General features: G+C 53.9%; 2 protein-coding genes across 2 annotated transcripts in view; both read right to left on the bottom strand.

The window, feature by feature from the left end:
* HOXB4 (homeobox B4) overlaps window positions 1-429 on the bottom strand; it is a 1,956-nt gene extending 1,527 nt beyond the window's left edge. Inside the window, exon 1 of the mRNA XM_029929224.1 lies at window positions 15-429. Coding sequence (XP_029785084.1) covers window positions 15-232 — 218 coding nt within the window. The 5' untranslated portion in view covers window positions 233-429. The remainder of the gene's footprint in view (window positions 1-14) is intronic.
* HOXB3 (homeobox B3) overlaps window positions 1-7,484 on the bottom strand; it is a 36,306-nt gene extending 28,822 nt beyond the window's left edge. The window contains exon 1 of the mRNA XM_029927014.1: window positions 7,371-7,484. The gene's annotated coding sequence lies outside the window, so the exon portion shown is untranslated. The remainder of the gene's footprint in view (window positions 1-7,370) is intronic.
* Window positions 7,485-9,588: the final 2,104 nt, after the last annotated feature.

Here is a 9,588-nt window from a genome sequence, read left to right as displayed (position 1 = left end):
GCGGAGGCGGCGGGGGCCCGGGGGCCCGGCAGGCCGCGTAGCGCTGCACGGTGCACGCCGCGCGCCGCCCGAAGCCCGCCTCCGGCTGGAAGCTGCTCTCTCGCCTCTGGCCGCCGGCGTAGTACCCCGGCGAGTGCTCGCTGGGTAGGTAATCGCTCTGTGAATATTCCTCGCACGGAGGGAACTTGGGGTCGACATAGTTTGAGTTGATCAAAAAAGAACTCATAGCCATTAATTTCTGGGAATTGCCCACAAAATATACTAAAATTTATTCCGACCCCTGACTCGTTTTCCTGTTTCCGAAAGCCCTCCTACTTACTGTCAAGTGAACAAAGTTAGGGGCCCACGTGATCCCCGGAGCCAATGGCCGCCCCGCCTGCGATTCCCGGATAAGGAAATCTGCTCACCCGGACCCTACTCCAGCCAAAGAGGTTTATTTCCCCTTCTTCTCTTTCCCCCTCCCCACCCACCCAACACCAGGATTTACATAGGGCTCCTTCGGGGCGACCGCCTCCTCGCCAAGCTCTCTCCGGGAACTGGGAGAAAGAGAGAGAGAAGGAGAGAGAGAAGTGGAGGGAACAAGGCAGGTTGCCGCCGGAGGGCCAGTTGGGACGCTGGGCAGAGAACAATTCTGGATCCCCTCGGAAGTTGGGGTTCCCGGTGCAGCCCCTTCTGTCCTGCCTCACCTCGGCCCCACATGTTCTGCCTTCCATAGCCCCCCCCCTCTAGAAGGCGAGGAGCCCAGGAGTCTGTGTGGGGAGTTAAGGCAGCCTGGGGGCTCCTCCTGGAGAGGGGAGCCCACATTGGGGGCGAGAGGCACGGAGCGCCGGGCTTTTCTCTGCAGTCGCCCGGGGAGGGGTAGGGAGTGAGAGAGGAGGCGTCGGGAGCAAGCAGGCGGGTGCACGGAGGGACTTGTCAGAGATGAATGGAACCGCGGGCGGATCGATAGGAAATTCATGCACTAATTCGGGGAGACCTCGCCTTCCAAATCGCATTTAGCTGCGCTATTAGTTTGGTTGTGTCAGTCAGTCCTTCCGTTCCCCTCTCCTATCCACTCCTCCTCCCCTTGCTCGACGCGGCCCAGGCGGGGAGACACGACTTGGTTTCCCACTCTGAACACGCGCAGGAGTAAAAATCTTGCAACTTTTGAGAGCACACTGAATAGCAATTTGCTAATTCCAGAACCACCGGAGCAATGCTAACCACAGTGTGCAGACGTTCTAATTGCGGCTAATGCAGCTGCCTCTGCAGCGAAGAGAAATCTCACATCCTTATGATGCCGGGGGTAGGAGCCTTGGGGGTGACCCACACACAGAAAACACCCCTTCGTAACTGCGTAAATCTAGGGCATCTTGCTCTGATCCCAAACGAAAAGGAAACCTCAACATCCCTTTGAAAAGCGATTTTCTGTCCCTTCGCCCACTGACGACAATAGTCTTCCCCCCCCCACATTGTCACTAAAGCCTCCCCAATCCCAGAATAGAGAATTAGTGGGCTTGGGGGAGAGGATAAAATTAAAACACCACCAATATTAACCTATTAAGAGAAGTGAAAAGGGACCAAGCTTCCAGGGGCAGGCATGGTAGATTTCGAGTAGATGATTCCTCTGTCTCTAACCAATGAGGGAGGAAAAGAAAGAAGAAAGAAAAAGGAAGGAGTCTTCGTGTGGTCAATCACCGGATGGTCCTCATTTGGGAGAAAAATTTTTTTTTCTTCGGGAAAAAAATGAGCGGAGTGTTTATGTCAACTACATATTCCCCTAGATACGAATTTGTGACCACAAAATTCCTTACACAAATTCGGATCTACAGGGTATATACAGAAGACAGACAGATCTTCTTGGCCCAGAAATTTTCCAGTTCTCCCACTTTCCGCGCTTTCTTCGTTTGGGGTGTGGTTTCAGTGCTTTGATTTTATTTCGTTTTGTTCTACTTTTGAGCTCTGGGAGCAGGAAAAGGCACTGCGGGTCCATTCTGGGGATTACAAGGTTTTCAACTCTCTTTCTCTTCTATCAGAGAGAAATTGAAACAGCCGGTCCGCAAAGGGACGCGAACCTCGAGGCCGCCGCGCAACCCTGGGCGGCGCATGAATTATGAGATGTAAACATTAGCTAAGCACAAAAGGAGGTAGGGTCATCCTGAGGCTGCAAGTATAGTCAGAATCAGGCCCTTCTGGGTGCCCTCGCGCCCCTCCCCTCCCCCCAGGACTTTTACTTTTTTTTTTTCCTCAAAAATAAACAAAACCCCAATCGGTTCCTCGGAGCCCCTCGCAGCCTTTAGTTTGCCATCAAACGAATATCTAGATATTTTCCAAGGCGCCTCTCAGCAAAGGGAGGAGGGAGAGGCGGCTGGGTGTGAAGGAGGTGTCATAAAAGTCCTTTTGGAAAAATTCAATGGTAAAAAAAGAGAGAAACAGCTGTAAAGAAAAATGCTGGGAGACCAAACAGATGGGGCCCCGGATATTTAATGACGGGCAATTCCGTTTACAACCTGAGAAAAAGATCAAAGGCGTTTCATTTCCGAATGAAGGGCAGTGAGGCACCATAAAAGATGCAGCCAGATGATATTCCGGCCCCTCCCAGCCTCCCAAACCTCCTGGGGCCAGAAAAGGGGGATTATCCCTTAAGTGTGCGAGGGACCCCGTTTCCCCCACCTCCCCGGCCCCAGGCAGACTCTCTCTGTCTAAATTTGCTCATTCTGCCACCTGCTAGGGTCGCTGGCAGTGCAACCAAAATGGGGACCTGAGAAACCTGGGGGGAACCTAGGGGTTCTGAATGAACTTCCTGAGCCCCAGTAACTGCTGACTATACTAAACTGGGAGACTGGGGACTGAGCTGGAGGGAACTGGGTCCTAGACTGAATGCTGAGAGCCATCACAGCGTTAGGGGAATTGGCACCGAGAAAGCCTCTGCCTTGCCCAGTTCCCCATCACTCTGAGAAATAACTTGCATCCCTAGTGAGCAAGTCAGAATCAGAATCATCGAATCAATTTCATTAACAAATACAACGACAACACACACAAAAAACAACCCTCTAACCACCACATTCCAGAAGTCTCTGCCCATACCCAATTCTGCGGCCCTTGCAGGTGGATAGGAGGAGTGCTCCCCCTTGCCAGAAACTAGGTCCAGAGACCCTCTGATTTTCTATCCTAAATCCAGATTGCCAAATTTAGACTCCGGGCCTGATTTCTAACACCACACTCTCCCAGCAAGGCTGACTTGCATATATGTGAAAAAATCTCTCTCTCTCTCTCTCTCTCTCTCACTCACACACACACAGAGACACACACACTCTTTAATTACCTTTTCCAAGAGAGGGTCCAATAGACCCACCATATGGGCACCTAGGGAGACTACTAAAGTCTGGCCCTGGGCCCACAGACTCCAAATGCTTGGGTAGGACTCCCCCCAGCGCCCCCCCCCCAGCCTCAAGCAGGGGTCTTTCCAAGTCTTATCAAAGTCCAGTTTGGGGTTCTAAGGCCCATTCCAACTGGCCAGGCCCCTCCCCCACCCCATACCTCCTGTCTTTCTCAACTCAATCGCCCTCTGAAACCCGTCCAACACAGTCGGCTTTTTCGGAATTTGGGGAGGGCCGCTAGGCTGGCTACCGGGCCTCTCTGGTTCTCTACACTTCACAAAGGATGCAGGCCAGGTGCTCTGAGCACCCCAAGAGAGAGGTATGGGAGGCAGAGCCACTGCGGGACTGGGTATGGCTTATCTTAGCGACCGAGCGCAGAGATTTTCTCTTCTGCGCCCTGGGAGCCGCCACCTGCCCATCCCATTGAGGCGCTGCACCCCCACCCCAGCCGCCATGGGTGGAGGACAAGGTTTATCAGCCACTCCCTAGACGGATTTCACCCAAACCGGAGGCTGCCTCTCCCCTCCATCCTCAAAAGAATGCTAACAGGAGTACCCATAATAAAAATAGGAAAAAGCAAGGGCTTTGCGCGCACGTCCCGAGCCACCTCCCTTGTACTCCCCGGTCGGTTGTTCGTTCGCTGGCTCGCCGGCCGCCATCCCCCCCCCCCCCCCCCCCCCCCCCCCCCCCCCCCCCCCCCCCCCCCCCCCCCCCGCCCTGGCAGCCACAGGTTGCCAGAGTGACCTCTCACTGCTCAGCCCCCGTCGCTGTCCCGGGCGTGCCCAGCCCGCACGGAATCGGCTACCTTTTGTCGCACAGATCGAGGGAGGGAACCAAACCGAAGGGCCGAGGCGGCGAGCCCCCAGTCGGCCCGCGCACCAGAGGCGGCCCCGGAGGACTGGAAGGCCCGGAGGGCGAGCGGGCAAGAGTACTCACCGGGCCCTCCCGGCCGCAGACCCGCCCTCGGGCCGCTCGGCCGCAGAGGAGCGCGCTCCTGTCCACTATTGTGTGTCCGGAAAACCGAACCGCGGCTGCGGGCACGGCAGCTCCGGGCCTCCTTGGAGGCCGGAACAAGACTTTTTTTTTTTTTTTTTTGATGTGTTTTTGTTTCTGAAGCGCAAGTTTTCGTATTAATCTCATACTTTGGCAGTCTTTGTTAAACAGCAAGGCGCGTCTCGAGGCTCTCGAACATTTTAATAATTTTTAGACGCCGTGACCTACGGTTCACCCCTCTCCGGGCCTCCCCCACGAGCAGGCAGTTACTATAATATGCTGGCGCAGTTCGCTCGGTCATATTGAATTTTGTGCAGGTCATTACTTGGGAGAAAAATGACGGAGCAGGAATTTGATACAGCTCATCCTCTCCAGCTTTACTTTTTTTTTTTTTTTTGCCAGAACCTTCTCTCCCCTTCACCCAACCCCCACCCCAAAAAAGTCCCATTCGGAGGGGACTCAGCCTGCGCCGCCTTCACCTTGATATTCCACCACTCCTATTATTTTTTTCAGTTCTGGTTCCCAGGGCAAAGTGGGAGAGGATAGCATGATTCTACAGGGGTTTCCTTTGGGGCCTGTGAGGGAGGGTGGCACCTGGAGAAGTAGAAATTGGCCTTAGGAATCTGGGTCCCTGAGAACAGGCCCCAGCCAGAGCCCGTCTGTCCTGCCTTTCCCTATTAAGTGGCTGCATCAGGAGGGCCTATATGCCAACCCTGGTGCGGACTCCATCTGCTTTCTTCCATCCCCCAACACCAGAGATATCCCCCTTTCTGCCCAAACTTTGGAGGCTCCAGAACCCTGGGAATGACGGCCTCCACCTCCTGGGGCTGAGATCTGGCCCATGGGCCAGCACATTTGGGGAAGACAGAGAATCCTGAGAGAGGAGCTGGACTGTGCTGGTCAAAGCTAGGAACTTGGCTTCCAGAGGCTTTAATTTCCCTTTAAAAACAAAACAATACCCCCCTTTTTGTTTAAAACCACTTCTCATCTATGCAGTAACTCTCTTACCTACCCCCATCACCACCACAGGGAGGTACCGGAGCAAAGTAAGGAGGCATTAAAAATACTCAGAGATTTTCTTTGGTTTGTGTCTCAAAGACTAGAATTGGTAGATTGTCAACAACAACACACTTTCCCATTTCTCCAGCCTCCAAGGGACCAGCAGAGGTAGGTCAGGTGACTCCCCCTCCAACCAGCTTAAGTCTAAGGGGAGTGTCTGCAGGGAGGTACCCCCCTAGCACAGGGAGGTGGGAGAGAACATCCCAAAACACCTGGCTTGGCCTGGGACAGCGGAGGACTCTCTTTCCCCATCCCGACGCCCCGTCCTGCTCTTCGGCGGCTCCAGGCTAGTCCACAGAACCATACATTTGCTAGCATTTTGTCCTGGAAAGGAGGAAAACACAGAGGGGGAACAAGAGGCAGAATCTCCAGTTTAGGCTTTGACCTCTACCTCTTCTTGACTTCAGGAATTCCTTCCTGGCCTGACTCCCCAGAGAAACTTGTGCCAGGGCTGAGCAGAAATGGGGACCCGCACCCAATCGGTTAGACAAACCCTGAGGCAAACTGTTTTGAAATTTGACATTAAGTTGTTGTCTCTTCCGACCATATTTCAAGGCATCTTTATGAAAACTCTCAGGTTCTCTCTCTTCTCTCAGGACAAACCCCCACAGCGCACCTCCTATACGCAATGCTTAGGAGAGACGAGGAAGACATTTCATAACACAACAAACCGTCATTTAAAGACCAAAAACAGGCATAGGCCCTGGTGTTATAATTACAGAGTCCCCGTAAACATTTTACTTATGAGCTGAGCCTAATGCATGGATTCGGAGGTTCATTTCAGGTCGCTTGTTTCAACACGTTAAAAAGATCTCTATGCGGCCATTCAGTAGTTTTCCTTCTCATTTCCCCTCCCTCCTCTAGGAAGAGAGGGATTCTAGATGAACACACAAGTGGAGGTTTGGGAGAGAGTATGAGAATTAGCAAGCCAGCCAGCTTTCAATATTCAACTTCTTAAACCCAAGCAATTTGGGAAGAGGAATGGGAGTTCAGAAACCCTCCAGTCCTGGTCCGTAGTCAGGGGCTCCAGCTGCCAAGACCCAGCCTGGGGGCTAGGGATCCCTGTGAAGGAACCAGGACTGCCTGGGGGCAAAGGGGGAGTTGGGGGTGGGTCAGCTGTTCGGCCCCTTTAGGGGGAAGCAGGGTAGGGCTGACATTGGTGAGCAGCAGGCCTTCACCTTGGAAGCCTTCTTTGGCCCCATCAAATGTCCTGCAAGGACGTGTGGGTAATTGGATTTTTTTTTTTAATGTGTGCGGCTGGGTAGGTTTTAATTAAATTTTATATGGTGACTTAAAGGTTATCTTTGGGAGAGAAAATTGTGCCGAGGATTCACCATGCCCCCAGTGCTCTTTTGTGCTGCTCCCCACCCCACCGGCTCCGGGGGTTTGGAGAAGGGTTTCTCCCCTACCCCAGTCTCTCCTTTCCCAGGTATCTCCCTCTCCTCCCCAGCTTCACTCCCCCACTCCCCAAGCACACGCCTTCCTTACCTCCAGCACCCCTTGCTCCCTCTCTCCTCTCCCCACTCACACAGCCTCCTCCCCTTGCCCAGCCCGGTCCTGCCGCTAGACGCCACTGCCCGATCACGCACGCGGTAAACTTTTGACCCTCCAACTTTGCGACCCCTCTGGCAATAACACTGGCCTCACGGCCCAGGGTCTCATTCTGCCGCACCGCTGGCTGCAGAAGCCCAAGCACAAAACGCTTTCTGTGCCCCTCCCCCACTCACCACGCTCCCCAGCCTCCGATAAGGGCCTTAGATCTGGGCGAGAGGAGTCTTTTGATTATTAAATAACTCCTTAGAAAAAGCCTCCACCCCACTTCCCGCATTTTCACCGGTCTCTTCTGTGGAGTGCCCGGAAAGGCTTTGGATGACCCACCCTGTCCATTCTTGTCCCGGAGTGGGACGCGGTTGCTGGGGCGCGTGGGGACACAGGCTGCGGTAAGACGCGGCGGCTGACCTGGAGAAGGGAGTTTCTGGGGTGAAGAGTGGAGAGAGCTTGGAGCAAGGTTTCCTTGAGAGCAGAGGGAGCCACAGTCCCCAAAGGGCTGGAAAGAGAGCTCAGTGTCCAGGCCATGAGAGACCCAGCGGGCCCAGGGCCACCTTGCACAGCCGCTCGCTGGCGCCTCAAAGGCCCGAGCCTGGCTGTGAACTTGGTCTAAGGCGGACTCTACTGGCAGCTCGGGGACGTTACAGCCTCTGCTTCTCCACCAGCGCGGTGGTCAGCGGGCGACCTGTGCTCTTTCTGTTTCCCCTGCGCCCAAATATCCCCTCCCAGGACCCCACCTCTCACAGTAAAGGTTTCCTTCCTCCTTCCCTAGAGACCCGTTGTGAGTCAGAAAGCAGAAGAGAGCAAATTAGAGAGACACACAAACACAGAATGGAACAAGCCTGCAGAATTTCCAAAGTAGAGGGATTATCTTGCATCTCGCCCTCAAGCCCCAAAGGGAGATGTCCCCACATGTGGCACTTCCCTCCAGTTTTCTCCCAGTGGCTGCCTTCCAAGCTGAATCCTTCCCTTCCCACCTAGCCTGGGTCATCTCGACCAGGCAAGCCAGACCGGGGCTGGGGCCTGCCTTCGTTCGAGGTCCCTTTCCTCCCTAGGCACGTTCATCCCTACACCACAGGGCTCCAAGGTCAGGGATCGCTACAATCAAAGACGACCTCAATGCTCAGAGGCCAAAACCAGGACCACAGCTATATGGACTGGGCCCGAATCCACGCGGAGAGCAAGGTCAGAGTGTGGCCGGGCAGCCCGGGAGCCTTCACCCAGGAAGAGAAGCTAGAAGATGCTACAGAGTGCATCTTCCTCTCCAGATGGAAATTTGGGGAGAGAAGAGACAGGACAGAAGATGCCTAAAACAGGGAAATGGAGAAAAAAGATGGAGAAGAGATTAAAACTTGGAAAGGTGGGGATGTGCCGGGTCCGACAGGTCCTCAATCGCTCTGAAGTCCAATCCTCTCCAGTCTCCTAAATCCCCTGCTTTCTCTGGGAGCCCGAAATCTGGGTCTCAGTAAATTCACCAAAAGGAAGAACGAAAAATGGAAAAATCAGCCTAAACCCGTGGGCAGGCCCCGTCCCAGGCCCGGAGCCGTGGAGGTGGCGGCAGCGCGGGGCCGTGGTGCGTAATGTATGCGGCAGCGGCTCGGAGCCCCAAGCAGGCCGGCGCTCCGGCCCCGTCTGCTGACCTCTGTGTGATCCCGGACTCTATGAATTATTGATGAGATATGAGCGTTGATTTCCCCTTTCAGGATGCAAACTCCATTATATTGTTAAAATGGCGATTTAATCGTTGAGAATAGCTTTGGTGTGGGTTTTTTTCCCCCAACTCATTTGCACCTCCTTCCTTTTCATTTAACTGTCTTAATTAAATCCTTTAACAGATTTTAATCACTTTTTGGAGGAAGGAGTAGGAGGAAGGGGAAGGCCATCCCTACCACCACCACCGCCAAACACTAAAAACAAAACCGGCCCCCAAACCTTAAAAAGCGTCTACCTGGAGGAAGTTGGAAGGAAGGTGGGGGAGGAGGCGCTAAGCCCTTCTAGAAAAGTCATGCTGGGAATATCCACCAAAGGATCCATCCCCTGGAGGCCTGGGGCAACCTACCTCTGATAAGGAAGAGTCAGGCCTGAGAGGTGTTTAATTCTACCCCTGAGAATATCTGTGTGCGGATTCTCACTGTAGGGAGGAAAACACGCTCGTCCCTGCTGAGAAGTGCAGTGACTTCAAGCTTGGGGAAGGCCACATGATTCTGGTGGGGAAGGACTCTCCAATCTGGGCCCTGGGGGCCCTTAGGGAGAAATGTCCATTTTCCTTAAGGGGCCCCTATTTCTCCCCTCCTCCTCCTCCCCAAGCAGCTCAGTTTCCAGGCTGGTGTCTGAGTTAATTAATATGGATGTGTAACAGCTCTGCAGCAATCGATAAATCCTGCTGTGGGCAGATCCCAGCCTCGAAATCTGATTACTTCTAGAAACTCCAAAAAATGGAGAGAGTGACCCGAAAGCATGGGAGGGGTTCTTCCTAGCTCTGTCTTCCTTGGTCGATCCAGTTGGTCCCCAAGCAGCAAAGCCCATGCGGGGAGAGCCTTCTCCTCACTGCCGTGGAAGGGATTGAGTTTGGGAGAGCGGTCTGTTTTCAATCTTGCTCTGAATCCTTGGCTTCTGCCCCAGCATGCAG

Source organism: Suricata suricatta, chromosome 17 (assembly GCF_006229205.1).
Source record: "Suricata suricatta isolate VVHF042 chromosome 17, meerkat_22Aug2017_6uvM2_HiC, whole genome shotgun sequence".
Classification (NCBI taxonomy): Eukaryota; Metazoa; Chordata; class Mammalia; order Carnivora; family Herpestidae; genus Suricata; species Suricata suricatta.
Note: the sequence above shows the minus strand (reverse complement) of the source record. Positions and strands in the feature narration are given on the sequence as shown.